The sequence below is a fragment of the Haliotis rufescens genome, unplaced genomic scaffold (genome assembly GCF_023055435.1).
Source record: "Haliotis rufescens isolate VD_foot unplaced genomic scaffold, xgHalRufe1.0.p SCAF_5, whole genome shotgun sequence".
Lineage (NCBI taxonomy): Eukaryota > Metazoa > Mollusca > Gastropoda > Lepetellida > Haliotidae > Haliotis > Haliotis rufescens.
This window is the reverse complement of record NW_025964223.1, coordinates 50,468,081-50,487,599: the sequence shown is the minus strand read 5'-3', so window position 1 is coordinate 50,487,599 and position 19,519 is coordinate 50,468,081. Positions and strand designations below refer to the sequence as shown.

Sequence of the window (19,519 nt, the reverse complement as noted above, 5' to 3'; positions counted from 1 at the left end):
GAGTGGTGGACGGTCCCTTGCAACGTCTTATCAGGAGTCTCTATGCGGCCCTTCCGGGCCACGTTGAACCTGTATACAGACGCCTCTCTAGTGGACTGGGGCGTAGACGAACTAGGTCTTCACATCAATTGCCTCGAGTTCAAGTCAGTGATAAACACAGTCAATCACTGGAAGCATCGTCTCGTCGGCGCCTGGCTCATGCTAGCACCGACAACACGATGGTAGTGTCCTATGTGAACAAACTGGGGGGAACCCACAGTCACTTGCTACTCGATCTCACGTTCGAGTTTTCCGCTCTGGTGGACAGTGTCCCGTGCCAGATACGCGCCCGTCACATCCCAGGTGTGCGGAACGTACTGGCCGACGCTCTATCGAGGCCTTGGGATCCGAGCCCCACGGAGTGGATGCTTAACCAAGTAGTGTTTCAGTGGCTGTGCGAACGTTTGGGTCGTCCGATGGTCGACCTGTTCGCAACACGGTTCAACAATCAACTCCCGTTGTTTGTATCACCAGTCCCGGACCCGAGGGCCATCGATCACGATGCTCTCGCGTTAGACTGGACGGGCATGGACGCTTATGCTTACCCGCCAACGGCACAAGCAGTCATCTAAGGGGTGTGCCTGGCGCAATTCCGAACTCCTCAGGCTTCAGACCTTGCACGGTTGTCAATCTGGGTCTACTCCAGCGTTCTCACAGCCGTGGGTACGGGAGTGGGGGTCCCACAAGCCAGCGCGCTCATCCACAGGTGAGTGCGGCTTTCTGTGTGTTTCTTTATTTTGAATTGACAATTATGTACTTAATTGTCTGTCGTGTATTGCAACCTTGTAATGCATGCTTTCAAATATTGAATTTAGGTCACGCGCCTATTACATACGCTTAAGTAGGCTTGTTCTTGGGATATACGGTCCGAATGAAATTAATTTCCCTCTTTTCGACTGTTTAACCTGATCTAAGATTCAGCTCACATGGATACTGTGTTCTCATCCGCTGCGGCGATGAAATACCTATCCAGTGGGGCCGTTTGGAGTCACCAATCGTTTGTCAATAACAATTGAGCCTTACGGTATGCGCTTGACAGTGCTTTGGTATCCCTATATGGTAACGCCAAGCTGGGAGCATGCGCATCGAGTGCTTCCGCCTTGTTGTATACTTCCGCTGGTCGGAAGAAACACGAGCAGTCAGGTTTCGGGTTGTAGGTGCTCCCCACCGCCTACTGTGGTTGTCAGCCTCGGTATAACAGTGGTAACGTATTCCTTAATGTAATTTGTAGAATTTTCCTATTCGGAATATTCTATAAGTAATACGTTACCACTGGGCTGCTGCCCGCCCGTCCGTCCCCCGAGCACTTGCTTTCGCAAGAGACAAGAGTAAAGGGTGTCACATGGCAGCTAGGTGGCTACGCACGTGCTGCATGAGGTGATTGATATCTCTGTGGAAGATTTCGCTATAAGAGCAGTTGTGGGGGTCAACAGCCTCGGTATAACCGTGGTAACGTATTACTTATAGAATATTCCGAATAGGAAAATTCTACAATTATTTTCACCATCTTTTCCACTAGATTCTATTTCAGTGGTATTCATTGTATGTAATTGATTTTGTATTTCATAATTCATAGGACATGGAATGAACATTTCAGGAGCTTTCATGGGAACAGGGGAGCCTGCAGTGGCAAGTAACATCATCCCTCAGACACATCGCATACAGCGTTGGGACTTCACCAAGTGTGAGATCCCGGACATAAGTCAGTGTGAGTACACATCTCCGCTATAGAAATTATGTCAGCCATACAGTAGACATTCTTTTGACTCTCCTTCATTCATACTTACTGCTTAAAAAATGAAAATCTTGATATCACTAATATCACTCGTGAGTCACATTGGTATGAACCTCTCCTGAAGAAGCTGACATATACTCACCCATAAACACCGTAGACAGTAGACTTTCCAGTGACTCGTCATAATGTGTTCATAAGTAACACCTGTATAGTGAACATCTTGAGGTTGCTGATATTTTTGGAATATACTGGTATTTGGACATTTAAGACTTCATGAGCATTCACTTTGCGATTCATTGGCATGAAATTTCCATTGATGTCTATCATTGTTTCTTCAGCAAAAGCCAACATCGTGGTGCCTCACTGCAAGCTTCATAATGATGCCAGTTGTGATATATCTCAGGATGCAACCTTCCTTGCAACCTTCGTCCCCAGCCACCGTGGTTTCCCTGATGACAACATCCTGGCTGTCTTCTCACTGCATCCAGACTCCTTTGCTCAATGTCTTTTTACTAAAAGTTTTGGTGAGTGAGATTTACCTGTCAATTGATCAAGGGTGAAGACACCTCAGACGAAGAAATCTATAACATGTTCATGTAGCTTAGTATTTCTCTCATACTTTAGAATGCATCCATTGTTACCTTGAATATTGCCATTTCATGAACTTGGGAACCTGTTGAGATTCAAGAGGATAGGTACCCATGATGCTAACTGAAAGAGGGGTTAAAGCACAGGCAAATACTTTTGTCCAATGGGTGGTCACTGTGTTGGTCAGGTGGAGTACATTGATATGCTGATGAAGTTCTGTCAAGTATACAGGTTATAGAGACATGAAATTCTCGTGCTTTGTGAAACGTGTACATTTCAGCATGACGAGCCTTAAGCAACAAACACTTGACTGCACGAAACGTATAGTTTATATGAAATCGTGCAATCTGCTTGAAATGTGAATGGTGGAGTTTGTGTGATTGACAGTGTATAGTTCGTGGAGCTCGAGAATTTACCAGTGCTCTAAGATAGACTGTACTTTATTGGGATAAAACTGTACTGTCAGAAGGACAAAGGGCTGGCCCTGGTCCTCTATCTATGGATGGGGATCCTGTAGTCACAATGGATCTAGACTGCACTTTGAAAGTCCAATCATCAGCTGTTACCTGCTTTACTGTTAATGTTTCATGAATGTTTTTTGCTTACTTACTTAATCTATGATACAGCTGTTTTTATTTGTAAGCTACCTAATTCTGAATACAATCCAAACTTACAAATGTGTTTGAAAACACTTGAAGTTCACCATTCCCTTGCAGACTCTTCCTGCAAATATCCCAAACCATAAAGATGTGATGCAATTGGTGACATGTTTTTAATGGTTCCAGGGCCCAATGCTATATCTGTGAGCATGTCTCCACGGAACCAGTGTGTGATGGTGGGACTCGCTGCCAAGAGACTTTCCTGGGTGTTCACATCTAACCAGGTAGGGCACAGCAACTCACCAGAAGTAATCCAAACCATGGTTTGGGTGGAATTGAAATGACCATCATGAAGAATTGGTCAATACAGTGATCCATTGCTACTATGCCACCTTTGGGGTCCAAATAATTGATGAGCATTATGGTTGATCAGCGGTTTGACCGAGGTGGAGATTTAGGGGATACATGACCAACACAACAGTACATGCTCAGACTACCTAACAAGATTTATGCTGCATGTTGCATATCAGAGTTTGAAATAAGATTAGTGTATTGTAGTTGTTTATGATTCATAGTGCAACAAAGATTTATAAAGTGTTATGTGCAGTACAAGGCAATGTTGTATCCCTTCAGCAAATGTAGTTATGACACACTATGTCAATGAAAGAAATTGATGATTGAGATAAAACATCACTATTTCTTCTCTCCAAGGCATTGTTTTATATGCAGAGATTAAAGGGCCAGGACGTTGACCGTTGTGAAGCTTTGTTTGTAAAACAATAGCTGATAAGCCCTGAGCTTACTCTGCTCTCCTCACCTTATTCCATTTTTGCTCCAGTGACAACAGGTATAGGTATAGCTTTCTCACGTGACTGGACTTTTCACTTGTTTGTAAACAAACACACTTATTCTGAAATAAGAACAGATAGGGCTTATGCAAGCGGTGTGATTTACGTATCGTTTAGCATAATTATGTTGATATGCTATTACTGCAACAATGGTTCGATTCCTGACATGGGTTACAATGTGTGAAGCCCATTTCTGATGTCCCTCGCTGTGAATATTGCTTGAATATTGCTTAAAGCTGGTGTAAAACCATACTCACTCACTTCAGTTCGGGTTTGTTTACTGATATTTCCTGTGTTAGGTGCTCGCAGTGTTCAGCTGATGTTTTTTTCGATGGGGAAAAACATTGTTTCAGTGTAATGAGTTTATTTACAATGTACATAATTTTGGGAGCCATGTGTTACCATGGTTACTGCGAGCTACAACTGAGTTTGCGCCTGTATTGAAGGGTGCAATTGCAAGATATCACTTTAACTCTTGAATGGAAATATGATACTTATGATATAAATCGAGCATTCTATAGTATGCCTTAATTAATGCTAAAGTAACATGTAGGTATGTTATATGCATTGAGCTCCTGTTGTTTTGTCTAACTACAGTGTTATGGTCTGTTTCAGCTGGTTGCCCAGGTGTATAAACTTGATAAGAAGAGTGCCGGGGAGAACTCAATGAGGGTAAGAGTGCTACTGATGTACAGTACATGGAAGGGTTGATACAGACATGTGATGCGGTATAGTTTGTCAGTGACATTATATAGGAATGGAGTCCGTTTGTCTGCTTCTCAAAGGGGACAAATTTTGTCAAAAACTATTCAAGTTAGAGAAATTAAATTTTACACACTCATGTTACTGGTCTCAATCTGAATGAGTTTGAAAATTGGTGTCATACATTCATTTTTTACAGAGTTATGGCCCTGCTTCATGCTTTTCAACTTAGTGCATACTGTGTGAAAATGTGGACAGGTTTCCTCAGCAACTACTGACATTACATAAATGAACTTTGCAAGTTTATCTAAGAGATACTTGTCAAGACTGAGTTCGAAAATTTGTCCCCTCATTTATTTTTTAAGTGAGTTAGGGTCCTTTCTCTGTGCTGTTCAACTTAGTACATACTGTGTGCAATGGGGACAAGTTTTCACAGACTACTGAAGTTACTTGAATGAAAGTTTTTGCATCTTATCTAAGAGATACTTATCAAGACTGAGTTATTTTTTCCAAAGAAGGGGTCTTTAGTGTGTATTAATTTTACATTTAATACATTTTTCTGATGACATAGAGCAGCCTAAGTGGCTACCTCTTTTTAAGGCTTTATATGATTTTTTTTATAGTTTATATTAACTACTATGTGAACCAACAAAGTTCTATTTGCCCCATGGAGGGGGATAGTGATAACGCAGCTAACGCTGTTTTCTTGTCAGGCAGTGTTTTTCAGCATGTAATCCTGGTTATTTCATCATGTTAGTTACATATCATAGTGTACATTTATCATACTGTATGTGTCAGCCTGTCAGGGATAACCTACTAGCCAGGAGGAATTACAGATTATTTGTCTTGAGTGAATTACTTGCGTTTGTCCTAAGCCTTACTGAGTGACTGTCTGTATTATTTTACGAGGGACAGATTATCAATAGTTCTAAGTTGGGAGTAGATTATGCTTTATGAATATTACTCAAGCTCTTTTGTTCTGAGAAATGACGAAAAATGTGGGTTTCACGATTAGTGAAGACATCTGGTCAGTCAGTCTATTCATAAGAGTGAAGGACATCATCTTTAATCCTTTGCAATAATGTTTTGATATAACTTCATGTTGCTATGGGCTGCCTTTCAAGCAATCGGCATGAATAAGCCAGTCAGCATGAAGCAGAAATTATAACTCTCAGTGAATTGCACCAATTATCCTTTTATTGTGGTTATACTGCCCAATATTTCACAATGTCAGAGATGTACCGCAGATAAGCCGAATTTTGAGGATCAGAAAAAAAGATTCTGTACAAAGGGGTCGGCTTATCCACGGGATACACTTTCATGATAGTATTTTTCAGATCGTGATCTGTCAGAAACATCGCCTGAATGACGGTCCGATATATTACAAATTCCCGAAAGTTTGGAAGTTGCCACAACTACAGCCATTATTGTTATAAATGATCAATAAAGTTATTATTATGTGCTAATGTTGTCATTATCAAAAAAATTTATGCATGTTTCTATTTCCGATCATAAGTTTTCAATTGAATGTTCAAAGTTTATCGTTCTTCATAAACTCCACGATCTTTATGGCTTATCTGCAGTCATATGTACGGTAATGTACTGTGTATGTCAATGACATGACCACTTGGTATAATCACTGATTTTCAAGGATTCTTTAGTATAATATTCACTGTTATTTTGCCTTTTATTTCCAATGGAGGCTGTTTTGTCAGATAATTGAAACTGGTTATTCTCTGGCGTTGACAGTTTTTTCTTTCTAAATATTTCAGCATGTCAGTGACGTATTTCACCCATGTGACATGGACATCCGTACACATGTGAGCGTGAACTCGGCCCGATGGCTACGTGGGGTAGGGGAAGGCTTGGTGTATGGCACCAACAGGGGAGACCTGCATATCTGTAGACACGGGTAAGTGTAGGCTGTCAAGCTAGAGGTCGGCTACCTCAGAATCATTGTATGCGTAGATGAGACTGCACGGCTATAAAGTAACTCATGCCTGACTAACAGGATTGGGTGGTCAGACTCACTCAAAGAGTTGTTATCTAGACATGAGGAAAATTCCTCTCAGGAAACAAGCTTGTTATTGATACATGTGTAACTTTCAGCTAACACTTTGAGGCCTGCTTGCTTATTATAGAAGGGAATCCCAGCCTTGTCCCATTTGGCTCTAATCTGTTAAAAAAGACCCTCTCATTATCAGTCTATACTAACAAGATTCTATCAATGGGATGCACATTTAAAAGAACAGAATCACTATGTTTCTTTTCAGAGTGAAAAAGGCAACACTTCGAGCCTCTGAGGAATTTCCAGAAAACTCTGACAATAACAACAGTGGATCAGGTCGTGAGGGGACATCAATACGAATGAATCTCATGTCTATGTTGGGTCTTCCACAGTCTCGCACCAGCAGCATTGCCACTCAGACTCTCACCCGTGGGATACGCCGCACGGCCGGCACACAGACTGATGGAGCAAACAGTGAACCCTCAGAAGATGAAAATGAATAATATTTTTGTAGCAATTATTTTGTAGTTACCACATTTCCTTTATCATACCCATTTACAGTATGACATTGCCGAATCAAAGATATGTCTGTGGTACATTAAAGATTTGTGACTGGTCTATCAAAGATATGTGGTTATCAAAGATAAGCCTGTGTGGCCTATCAAGGATATGTCCATGGAGTATCAAATATATTTCTGTGTACGTCAAGGATATGTCTTTGTTGTGTTAAACATGTTCATGGTGTATCAGAGATATGCCCATGGTGTGTCAAAGATATGTCTGTGATGAATCAAAGATATGTGTGGTGCATCAAAGATATTTTCATGATGTATCAAAGATATTTTCATGGTGTATCAAAGATATGTCCATGGTATATCAATGATATGTCCATGGTGTATCAAAGATATGTCCATTGTATATCAAAGATATGTCTTTGTTGTATCAATGATATGTCCATGGTTTTTCAAAGATATGTCCATGGTTTATCAAAGATATGTCTATGGTATATCAGAGATATGTCCATGGTGTATCAAAGATATGTCTTTTTTGTATCAATGATATGTCCATGGTTTTTCAAAGATATGTCCATGTTGTATCAAAGATATGTCCATGGTTTATCAATTCTATGTCCTTGGGGTCTATGTTAAACCATATCTCAGAGAGGTTAAAATATTCAAATAATGTGATTTTAATGCCACCTTGAAAAACAATTCAAGCTTTGCTTTTCAACTGTGTTCATTTGTGCATGACATTCTAATGGTTGCTCCTTTGTAAGGGGTGTGAGTCTGTACAAGAAATGTTATTGGAGTTATGAAAAATGAATTCAAATTTTCAAATTGAAATAGGGCAAGAATACTCCTAGTCAATGTGGTGATGTACTTGTTGTCTGGATATTTAGTGTGTCATCTTGCAGAAACACTTGCATGACCGGTTCATACAATGTTTCACTATGCATCTACGTTTGCCAAATTTGATTTTGAATAGTTGCAACTTTGACATATACAGTTTTACAGCATTTGTCCCAATATGCACAAGGTGAACTAATTAAGATACCTCAATAGGAAACTGCAGTCCCCTGACGTAGTCTTTTAGGTAACACAGCCATAGACAGGTGAGGCTGAAACACCGGTGTTCCCAATCCAGGGGGTCCTCGAGATTTGTACATTTGTAGTACTGGAATGTGCGGACCCCTTGGTGTATGGCTTTTAACATTAGGGTTATGACAAAGACTCCTTGGTTTTTATGCTTAATTTCAACCATCTAAAACACCTTTGTCACCCTTTTGTTAGTGATTATTACCCTTGGTCAATATTGTTCTTCTCACCCCCATGCAAAGCTTGGGTGTAGGCTATCCATTATAAGACACCTCAGCCTGTTTGGTTGCACAGGGTAATGAAAGGACTTAGTTCTACTCTGGTCATGGTTAAGAGCTTCACAATTTCAGTTCATTGTTAAACAACATAGATATTGTGTACATATGATATTGCAGACTTGAAACAATCCAGTGTCGATCAGCTATTTGTGAACAGTTTCTCCTATCCAGACAGTTCCAAGTCTTTCCCTTCGTGGCACTGTTCTTGAGTGATTATAAGGCTACGACTATCATCACTTTCATGGTTAGGCATAGAGTTTGGACTGCCATAGTGCTAAGTTCACTTCATGGAACAAAGCCCAGTTCAGGTTGAGCCTCTACAAGTATAGAACATCAGAAGTACTTGCATCCTGTGTGACAAGATGAGAGGTCAAGTTTTCATTTTGTGGATGGTGGTGAAGGATCAAGTGGTATCATTCAATTATATAACTTTTATCAGCCATCAACTCAGTGGCAGCATGGGAGCCCACACTGATGATAAGATGTTACAGCTCTGACATTGAGAATTTTAATGCTTTTGCATATAAACTTTGTCTCGAATGTATTCATTTTGCCTTGGTTTCTTTTTCAAAGCTTACATGATATTGTCATTCTTCATGAATGTCCAGTCTGCATTTACTTGGTATTATGCTGTATGTGTGTGCGTGTGTGTACTCTGTGTATGTGTGTGTACTTGTCTTGTCCAGTGTATCATAATGTGGGATGTTGACTTCGAAAGACACACTGGTCAGGGAGAGTTCATATCACTTATGCAAATCAATGAGCTTATGACATAATTGATGGTTCATTGATTAAACAGAAGATTAAGTTGTTTGTGAAACTTGAAGAGTGTCTATTTTGAAAGCAATTGAAATGGTTGAAAGTAACATTTGTAACAGGAATAAATCTTGGTTTACTGAAATTTTCAAAAGTATGGGAAATAACATCCTGGACAATGTGTTTGTCAGCATCAACCTGCACATACGGCATCATGTATTCCATCAAGAACTCTCCCTGTCTTTATAAAATGCAACTGATCTCTTTTTCTTTGGAAAGCCAGTTTTAAAAGACCACAATTCTGCATGAGCCATGAGCAAGATTGATTGCATGTTCTATATAAGAGAAATCAAGTTCACTGTCACAGGATGTCATGCATAGGATTCTGTAGTCAAGATGACTTCGCTACCATTTGGGATGAAATAGGACACAAAGTTTGTGTCACAAACCATATCTGCCGTGTTAAGCTCCTTTCAGCCCCCCCTGAATAACTTCTGGTCCAATCTGTAATGGATCTTTATGAGTACCCCTTACAAAACATATTTACATGACAGTCCATATTGTGTATATTACAGATATGGTTACAGAAAACAGCAGTTCAGAGGGGGGGTATAATTGCCTTGTATATTACCGACGTATTATAGTTTCATGAACGTTTGAACTAGGTTTTCTCACTACCATGCAATCTCTGAAAACAATTTTTACTTCTGTATGGTTTTGATGAGCACCACCGTTTGTCAATTTTCTAAGTGCCCAGGGTGATTACGGGGAATATGGTATTATGTAATTCTTCTGTTGGATTTTCTAATAATCAGAAGCAAATGATCTTTACGTCAGGCATGTTGTCCATGTGTGCCGAACCTGTGTACTTCTGGCTTCTGGAATATGTTGTTACTGTACATGTTGCAAATCTTTCTGTACAGGTAATAAATAATACTCAAGTAAGTAAACAACACAAGTTACCGTCATACCCCTGCTAGAACAAAACCTGTCAGATCTGTGTACAAAAGTAGGAAATATGAATCCTAATGAAGGTATCCACAAAATAGCTGATGCAGCAGAAAACATACTCTGTCACACCAAACGTCTATGTTGTATAGCAATACATACTGTATTGTGAATCAGATATGGTGATGGATATTGTGACCTTTCAGTTCCACCCTTGTACAGCTGACTGCCCACTGACCCCACTGCCCTGTTTGCCTACACATTACCATGGAGACTTGTGTGGTCACTTGATTACATTTGTTTTCTAAACCTGGTTCACCACCAAACCTAGCACTGACCTGATCTGTATATACTCAAGTACAGTAGAACTGAAGTTGCCTTATGTAGTGGCTTGAATTTTGCTGCCCTTGCACTTGTTGGGCAGGATTTCCTTCAATCTTCAGGTGGTGGGTATCATGTGAAAATAACTGAATACCAGGGTTCAATTTGGAAAGTAATAGGCACAATGTGCCAATCCATTGTTCTCGTCTTCCACTGTAACAATAGCAAACTTTCTCTAAACATTTTAAGTCTCAAAGGATGGCTGCAAATCAACTGTGTACACCTTGGACTGTTGTTGAAGGGACTGTGTGTCAAGGTACAGCATGAAGGTGTAATCTGCAACGAGAAAATAATGCTGCTGTTGATCCTATGACAATGTTTCTTTGTGGTTTGGTATCTAGCAGGCAGGGTGTGCAACTGATGGGAATGTAGAGTGGAGCAGCTTCCGCGACACGACTGAATGCCCTTCCTGTTCGTGTGTGTCAGTATGTATCACTTCTTCATGAGAAAGGAACCATTTCAGATCTGGAATAATGTTTTTGCTTTTGACAAACATGGGGGACATTATTTCAGAATGGTCGTTGACTGGTTGTGGTTTCTCTTCTATGCTGTTTTGGGGCTGGCGCCATCACAATGAAACACAAGCAATTTGGAGCTATTGCTCTGGCACACAATGAGTGATAGATGCTTTATGCCAGTTGATTCAGAATACTTTGTGTTGGGTGAATGGAAATACTCTCAATAAAGTGTGTTTGTGGAGAAAGTGTACATGGGAGTGGGAAAATGCTCTCAGTTGTGTGCTTGAGTGTAAAAATGATCTCGATACAATCTGCTTGTTGAGAGGTGTGATCCTTGTACAGAGACAATGCTGTTTGAGAGAGATTAAGAGTGAATTACACGTTACAATACACGTCTTGGATAAAGGGAGTCATATTACTTTCATTTTTCAGTCAATATCAAATGAACTGCGAAGGAAAGTGTTTGAACATAGCAGAATTTGTTTGAAGCGAAGTTCAAATTCGAAGGACTGCTGCTCTTGGTGTGTGTGTGATTCTTAGGCCCTGTGATGTTTACTGGGTAGCCAAGGTATTTGACTTTGGATTCTGAGATTAATTGCCATTTTAGGTTTCGAGCAAATGACCTTGGCTGTATGTTGTGTTTGTGTGAGACAATTTACATAGAAACATCAAGCAATCGATGTATGATAATCTGAGGTTACAAGGTATATTTGGGATATCGCTATCAGTGAAAAGGATGTAATCCATTGGAACATTATTTTTAAATGCAAATAATTTATACACCTTGATCAATGTGAAATTGTTTAGCATGCTGTGTATTACAAATAATAGAGGGATAAAGGTTATCAGAAAAGTTGTCGACATTGTTAGTCGGAGGAGTTACTGAGATGTGTTTATTTCAAAACAATATTTATTCTAGCTTGTGACCAAGCACTTTTTGGCACATTTGATATGAAAGATATAGACTACAATTGAATTGTCACAAAGGATATTGATGTATCAGATTGGTATTTCATTTTGTGAAGTCTTTGAATTGTATCTTGCAGGCAAATTTTTATTAGTTCGATGAAATGTGTTTCAATACATTGTCAATTTTAAAAGATAATTCAGTGCTTCAGGGTATTTGTGCACTATATTTAATAACCTTGATTGTACATTCAATGTTTTTTAGAATGTGTTTACAAATTGATGTAAATATTGAATAATTTTAAAGAATGTATGCCCTGTGTTATGTGTGAGTGAGTGAAAGGGGGGTGGTAGGGAGGCTTGATTGCAAGCATAATGAGGATTAAATTTCAGTTTTTCAAGATTTTCATAGATTTGCCTCTTGAAAACGTATTCTTTGTATGGGGAAGATTACTTTAAGAAAGTCCACCTAAAAGGAAATTGTTATACCTACATACAATATGTTCACTTTATGTGGGTCATTATTTTGCTCAGTCCTATGAATAAAACCAAAAGATGATAGAGACTGTATTGTTGTTTTTGTGCATCATGAATGTTCTGCACCAGCCACACCAAATTAGAACTGGTCTTCACTAAGAGGTAGCAAGAGGCTCAGCCACTGGTTGATAGCATGTCGTTGCACCCCGATGGCATGGATCATTGATCATAAATAAGAATCACAGAATTATCTGGTCCAGACTTGATTACTTAAAGGCTGCCATCATATGGGAGTTGTGGAGTTAAACAACAAACAAACATACGGTCTTGGCCTGTTAACAAATACAGGTTGCTGTGAATACGCACGTTATATGGTGTGTGAGGTGTGATGTGAATACAAGGTTTCATCAAGACACACTGAACATATTCTAGTTGTACTCTGAACAAATTCCAACTTGTTGCCTTGGAAATGCAATAAAAAGAAAAATTTGTCAAACTCCTGAATGGCAAAATTCACCAGTTCAGCACTTGCCTGATACAAAGTTTTACAAGGTAATATTTAGCCATTGACGAGTTATGCTTTAGAAATGGACCCTACCCTCATTTGAACCTATGTACAAATTGCTGCATTGGCAACGCAAATCATAAAATTTTAAACAATTCCTGAACAGCAAAAGGCACTGTGCATGCCTGATGTGTATTCAAAGTTTCAAGAAGAAATACTGAATGGTTTATGAGTTTCTTGTTTCTCTGCCTGTGGCTCAGCATTAAGGGGATAAATCAAGGTTTGTTGGTTGGTTGTTTAAACACCGCACTCAGCAATATTCCAGCTGTATGACGGCTGTCGGTAAATAATCGACCAGACAATCCAGTGATTGACATGAGCATCCATCCACGCCATTAGGAGATGATGATATGCATCAACCAAGTCAGTTAGTCTAACCACCCGATCCCGTAAGTCGCCTCTTACGACAAGGATAGTCGCTTTTTACCAGTTTTAGATGGTGTGACAGTCCATCCAGACACTGATAAAAGTGATGCTGACTCTTGGAGATGGACATCTTACTACATGGTATCAACAGGTGCTGAAGAGTTGGCCCAATTCTCTTATGTGATCACTGGATTGCTGCTTATTCTGTGTTAGAATTCATCCCCAGCAACCTGTGCTGGTGGTACGAGGGGCGTTCAATAAGTTTTGCAACTTCAATATGAGACCACGTAGCAGAATATCTTTTGCACTTTTATCTTTCAATATAATCTCCATTCACCTCAATACACTTATTCCATTTGCCCTTCAAGCTTTTAATACCACTTTTATAGAAATCCGCAGATTGGCCCTCTTACCACGCCTCTGTGGCAGCCTTTATGTCCTCGTCATCCTGGAAGCGTCTTCCACAGGAAATAGTCATCATGGAATTTGCTCACGTGAGGCACTGTCTTCATCAGCTGATAAACGTCAACAAATACAACTTCAATCCTTCAGTACAGCCCAGACTTAGCCCCCAGTGACTATTTCCTGTTCTGATTTAACGTTGCCTCAAAGATTATTGCACTTATATAGCAATGTGCATGCATGTTTGTGTGGCTGCTTGTACTAGTCTGGACTAATGCCGATTTTATAGGATAGACTACTGAGATACCATGCCACAGTTTAACATGACTACCCAACTTAGGCACCAAGCTGGCCAGTCCATGTTTTAGGCCCTTAATGCCAAGCACCATGCAGGGTAACAACAAATACCATCTTTTAACGCCTTTTGGTATGACGCAGCCAGGGATCAAACGCGTGAGACTGGAGACCTTGGTTCCATTGCCTAGGTAGATAGCATGTAAAGATCCCTACTCTATCATGTCTATGGTGCTGACAAACCAAGACTCATAATTGGGGCCAATCAGTATCGCAATCTGGGATTCACCCTGACAAAATCAGATTCTGGCTCACCAAAGGGAAACAACTCTGTATGGCGAATTGCATCACCTGAGACATTTTAGTTTACTGGGACACCCATGACTCCCCCATCCCCAATTGGTAAGAGCTAAGATTAAGTCTAACTTTGACAAACAATCTCTACATTATGACTGAGTTGGTTGCAATCTTTGAGCAGTCCCTCCACTGGAAGTGTGTGAACGTGAAGTTCACATTTCTCCACTCTAATACACCACTGAATACATAACGAAAGGTCATGTGTACTGAAATAAAACAAGAGAAAAGACAACTACCAACCCAAGATTATGTTATGTTATTTATCTTAATACAAGTGAATTTGATGCAAGCTGATGATAAGAGTGCAAGGGACACGGCGAGCTGAATGTCCATCCCAGTCCACATACATCTAGCCTTTACAGACCAGTGGAACCTCCTGCACACACAAAAGTACACGGCTCACATGTTGTGATGTTTTAAGGGTTACAGTGAGTTTACTTTTGGGATAAAGGTGTCACTTTTCATGAGAACAGATCAATCCAGTCATACCAAAAATATAAGGATAATCATCCAACTCACATTTTTCACAGAATCAGCTGTAGGGATAAACAGGATTTAAATGAGTTTCACCCAAGAGTTAATGATGCTGTTCAGCTATTCAGTAAACATTATTTTGTATTTGATCTTTGTGGCCGGATCTACAACATAAGCATAGCGAGGTAAGCTTGCTGGTTGATCAGGATCCGTTTCTGACCCAGGTTCTTGACTCGAGGTCCTCACTGTGAACTCTTGCACTTGACTTTCACCTACGTCAGCGCCTCCTGCAAGGTCGATAACAGGGATAAGTTCAGTGGTTCCCACCTCCACCACTGACGACACGACCTGTGTCTCTATAACAGGGACAGGGTCCTCCACACCCACGTGACTGGCGGTGGTGACCACCCTGATCACATGTTCCACAGTATCTGTGTCTTCTATTTTAACCCCTTTTGTGGCTGGATCAGGTGCAAAGAGGGGCCCACTAGAATGAGGCACATCAATGATTGGCTTCACTGACACGGTATCATCAGTCTCGTTCTCTGCCTGGCTCAACACCACTCCATGTACATAAGAATGTTCCGTGGTGGCCAACTTTAAAGGGGCCTTCTCATTATTCTTTGAAGGCTGACCAAACCGCTCAAGCATCTTGTTTGAGGTCTGAAGTGGCAACCCATTTCTCCTCAAGAGAACTCTGTTTGCTACATTGGGAAATGGTAGCCGAACTTGAAGGAAGGCTTCAGTGCTCTCCAGATCATCATACACAGACTCGTCCAGATCTTCGACATCTGCATAGGTCACTTCCGGGTCCACAAGTTCAGGAACAACAGGATAGATGCCAGCGTTCTTGAAGAACCGGATCAGGATCCTTTTTGTGAAGACTTGGGGAAACACCTTCCTGACAACGCTCCAGACATTATACTTTGTAAGTGGATCTCCAAAATGTTTCTTCTGGTACTTCTTGGCCTCTTGCTTGAACAGCTGGTGGAACATATCCTTCATTTCTGAATCCAGTGAGCTCTTGAGATGGTCTGTGACTGGTGGCAGTGCAAACAGTAAGACTCCATGCTTCCTTGCCCATTCAATACGCTCTATTTCAAAGTGTATCAGGTGGCCGTTGTATGTCACCAACACAGGCCCTTCCTTCACATCCATGTCTGCCTTCAGCAGCTTCAGAAGATGGTTCTTGAAGTAGTCCTTGAACATTGAGCTATCCATCACCCCAGAAGGTGACATGCGGGCTTGTGAGTTTGGCAGAGATCCCTCCATGAGCTTGTCACTGTAAGCACCACCACTGAATACAAAGAAAGGGGCAATTGACGACCCAGCAGCATTACTACACAAGATGATGGACACCATATCAGAAACTTTATTGCCAGAACACTTCTTCTTTCCTTGATTCTGGTCATACTTCTGGATGTTCAGTTCGTACACAGTTAAACAATAGATGTTCTCAGGTTTACCTTCAATACCATGTGTGGTCAGTGTTTGAACATACTCTTGGTAATACTTCTTCACAACTTCTGTGCTTGCTGGAGACACAGCACTGGCTCCTTTGGGCTTCTTGGACAGTTCAGGCCATCGATTGACAAACTTTCTGTACCAGTTGTCCGACAAAGACTTGCCTTCATCAAGGACACATTTGAAGGTTGCAAGTTCTGTTGCTAGCTGTGTGACAGTGGTTCGGAGGTATGTGTAGCCGATTGCAGCCATGAACTGCACATGAAGACACAGCTTCTGTTCGTCATCCCGGCTTATGAGAGGCCTTGGCCCTGAGGTAGCCATATATGTGTTGACTTCAAACCGACCGGCAACTCTGTCAAGGAGGGTGGTGAAAGGGATGCTGAACTTCTTTGCTGCTTTTCTTGTAGACATTTTCCCTTCTTTCACAGCATTGTAGGCATTGAGCAGGGCTTCTTGTGTGTATTTCCGATAGTTCTTTCTCTGACCCATTGTACCGTCCTGAAAACACACAATGTGGGTTACACCGCAACAAAGACTTGTCCACTAATCTTAATCTTGTTAAATAATTAGTAAGCCAGATATCTAAGATTGGCTCAACATGATGAAGATGCGAATTATACCAAAAGTCTGTAGGAAAGCTGTGTCTTGGCCTCCTACTTTTCTTGGCAACAGTTTGAAAACAAAAACTTTCATTTTGAACCATAGGGCTATGGCATGGACTTCATTCATTTATTAAGTTTTAACATTGAAAAAAGCATGTCACAGAATGTTTCAAAACTAATGTAAAAAATATTTCACCTGCATCTTCTCTTCGTGGCTTTGCATGCTTCTGCGAGTCTTGAACAGCTTGCCATGACACATACAGATGTGTGATCCCTGGCGGTGACTCTTCCTCATATGACTCAACAACTTGGCCCCATCTCCAAATGACTTGGAACAAAAGTCACACACCGTACATGTGTAATCATGATCATCAAAATCCAGAGATTCACTTTTCATTTTCTTTCTCTTTTTCTCAGGACTGGGGATCTTCACAGTTAATTTTACAGGAGGTCGTTTTTTAATCCTCTTTCTGGAGGACTTTGGAGAGGTTGAAGAAGACATGGCTATTGTCGTGACCTCTGATTCACCTTAATGATTACATCAGAGGAACCTCAATATCATCTTAAGATACTGTGTGATGTTGAAGCTGCTGTAACTTGTGTATAAGTTTCCTGTCTTTAGTAGCTTGATTGTAGTTGTCACATCTGAAATAATATCAAATAGGTTCAAACCCAGGTCGAACACAACATGAAATGGAGAATGTTAGTGTGCACTCCATCTTCAATACTTTAAGCATTTGTATGCACTACTTTGAGGGCTGGCTAACGATATACATCACAGAGATTGATAATCGTTAACTTAATATTGATAAATATCGCAGAAATAATATTGAGCATATATGCAAAAAAAATGAAAGAAATCAACATATTTCAAGCCACTGGTGAGTGGTGGCACATTTATGCACAGATTACTTTGCGGACATGTAAGATATAACAAAAAGAGTTGCTTTCCCTCTTCGGAAATTGACATGATTGACAATAAAAAGTCTGTTTCGGTAAAGTTAAACTTTATTTCATCACAATAGTTTATGAAAGTTATTATCGATGACACAATTTCACATTGCTGACATTTCTTCCCATTGACAATAATTCTGATTATCAATCTTTTCAAGCCAGCCCTAACTAACTTTCCTCCATCACATGTGAATATACAGTTTAACAGTGAGCCAGTGACAAGTGTCTGTTTTAGTCAGGTAATGAAAATGATGCCAGATATGACTATGGACCTCAAATGAGCCTCACTCTGCTCATGAACTTTGTGCCAACCCTACCACTGCCTCACAATCAGTGACACTGAAGCACTATTAGAGTAATAGAACCGAATGCCTCAAGGCTATTGCACATGTTGCACAGGAGATATTGCAGTTTGTGAGATGTTGTTGTTGGTTGGTTGTTGGTTAACGCCGCACTCGACAATATTCCAGCTATATGACGGCGGTCTATCCATGCTATCTGGACCAGACAATTGTGAGATGTAATCAGAGTGCTAATTGGTAATCGGAGTGCTAATTGGTTTAAGCACTTGATAGCTGGTTTCCCTTTTGTTAGAACCAAGCGGTGGCTAGATTTGTTGGTTACAATTAGCAACTATACTGCAAATTGGCCTGTATGTATTCACTTGTGAAGGAAAATGGTGTATACCGGTATACAAAACCTGTGACGTATTGACAATGTATGCACTCTAGACAACAGAATATAATATTAAAATATAATATTAGGCATCAATTCTGTTTCCAGTGATTACAGAATGGACTCAAACTCACACTAACCAAAAATACTATCTAGTCTACTAATTTAACAGAAACCAGATTGAAACAGCTGACTCATCTCACAACAATTTTAAAAGGTGGTGCAGCTGATAAGTATAAACAGTGATGCCGCTGTAAACATGGTAAAGAACTCACTGATACAATGGATACAGATCAGATTTCACACTTGCAATTATACAATTCTGCAATACATTTGTTGGGTGTCTCCAACTGAATGATTAATTTGAAAATCAGGAAACACAAATTGACAGTGACATAGGACAGACATCTGTCGGTTAGTAAACCTGACATACGCACAGAGACCATATATGGTCCCTGCATAAGCATAAGACATACTACAGTTCAAATTTTCAAAACTAATTTCAGTCTAAAGTAGACACAATTTATGGATAACAACTTCGTTATTTACTGTAAAGACGACGTTTCGGTATAGATCCTTAGGCTACTGTTGTCAAGCAAGGGGAAATGGTATGGTGAAAATTGCACAAGACAATAACCACCCGTTAATTTTATAATATCCAGTACGCAAGTATTCTATACTTGTGTGTTTCGACAAAAATCGCACTGGATCTTTCCTTTCTTCAAAAGTTTTCAGAAGATTATGATCGAAATAAGGACCATCTGAGGAACCAGTGGTTCTATTTTCAATAATGACAAACTGGGGACATCACACTAGACTGAAATATCATTCCTGTTTGGTGCAAATACAAAATGAACTGCACAGTAGAAGTACTTATCTATCTCCTTATCACATGCAATGTTTACAAAAAGTCGCAATTCATCTTACAATGATCAAATTAATCGTCAATATATTTCTTCTTTACCGGAAGTAGAATGTGTTCTAAGTAACTCTTCGGCGTCGGAGGTAGCATATAAAAACTGAGAAGAATCTTTAACGAATGTAA

At 40.2% G+C, this 19,519-nt stretch overlaps 2 protein-coding genes across 4 annotated transcripts in view; one reads left to right on the top strand and one right to left on the bottom strand.

Moving 5' to 3' along the window:
- LOC124126868 (activating molecule in BECN1-regulated autophagy protein 1A-like) overlaps nucleotides 1-12,402 on the top strand; it is a 36,000-nt gene extending 23,598 nt beyond the window's left edge. Inside the window, exons 12-17 of one of the 2 annotated variants that reach the window (XM_046490421.2) lie at nucleotides 1,637-1,747; nucleotides 2,113-2,298; nucleotides 3,148-3,245; nucleotides 4,425-4,481; nucleotides 6,284-6,423; nucleotides 6,785-12,402. In XM_046490421.2, the coding sequence (XP_046346377.1) occupies nucleotides 1,637-1,747; nucleotides 2,113-2,298; nucleotides 3,148-3,245; nucleotides 4,425-4,481; nucleotides 6,284-6,423; nucleotides 6,785-7,022 (830 nt within the window). In that variant the 3' untranslated portion in view covers nucleotides 7,023-12,402. Of the gene's footprint in view, nucleotides 1-1,615; nucleotides 1,748-2,112; nucleotides 2,299-3,147; nucleotides 3,246-4,424; nucleotides 4,482-6,283; nucleotides 6,424-6,784 lie in introns of both variants that reach the window. The other variant, XM_046490415.2, reaches the window with a different exon arrangement.
- A 2,141-nt stretch (nucleotides 12,403-14,543) lies between these two features.
- Nucleotides 14,544-19,485, bottom strand: LOC124126882. 2 transcript variants are annotated; one of them, XM_046490434.2, is made up of 3 exons: nucleotides 19,402-19,485; nucleotides 17,042-17,490; nucleotides 14,544-16,741 (listed from the first exon to the last, which is right to left on the bottom strand). In XM_046490434.2, exons 2-3 carry the CDS (start codon nucleotides 17,345-17,347, stop codon nucleotides 14,897-14,899), a joined length of 2,151 nt encoding a protein of 716 aa, XP_046346390.2. In that variant the 5' UTR covers nucleotides 17,348-17,490; nucleotides 19,402-19,485; the 3' UTR covers nucleotides 14,544-14,896. The 2 variants fall into 2 exon arrangements, with proteins under 2 accessions (XP_046346390.2, XP_046346397.2); XM_046490441.2 differs by having other exon boundaries at nucleotides 19,439-19,457.
- Nucleotides 19,486-19,519: the final 34 nt, after the last annotated feature.

Excerpts from the sequence above, each read along its gene's own strand:
- LOC124126882 (XM_046490434.2), bottom strand. The coding sequence starts at position 17,347 with ATGTCTTCTTCAACCTCTCCAAAGTCCTCCAGAAAGAGGATTAAAAAA. Across the intron at positions 16,742-17,041 it reads GCCACGAAGAGAAGATGCAG|GACGGTACAATGGGTCAGAG; the intron begins GTGAAATATTTT and ends GTGTGTTTTCAG.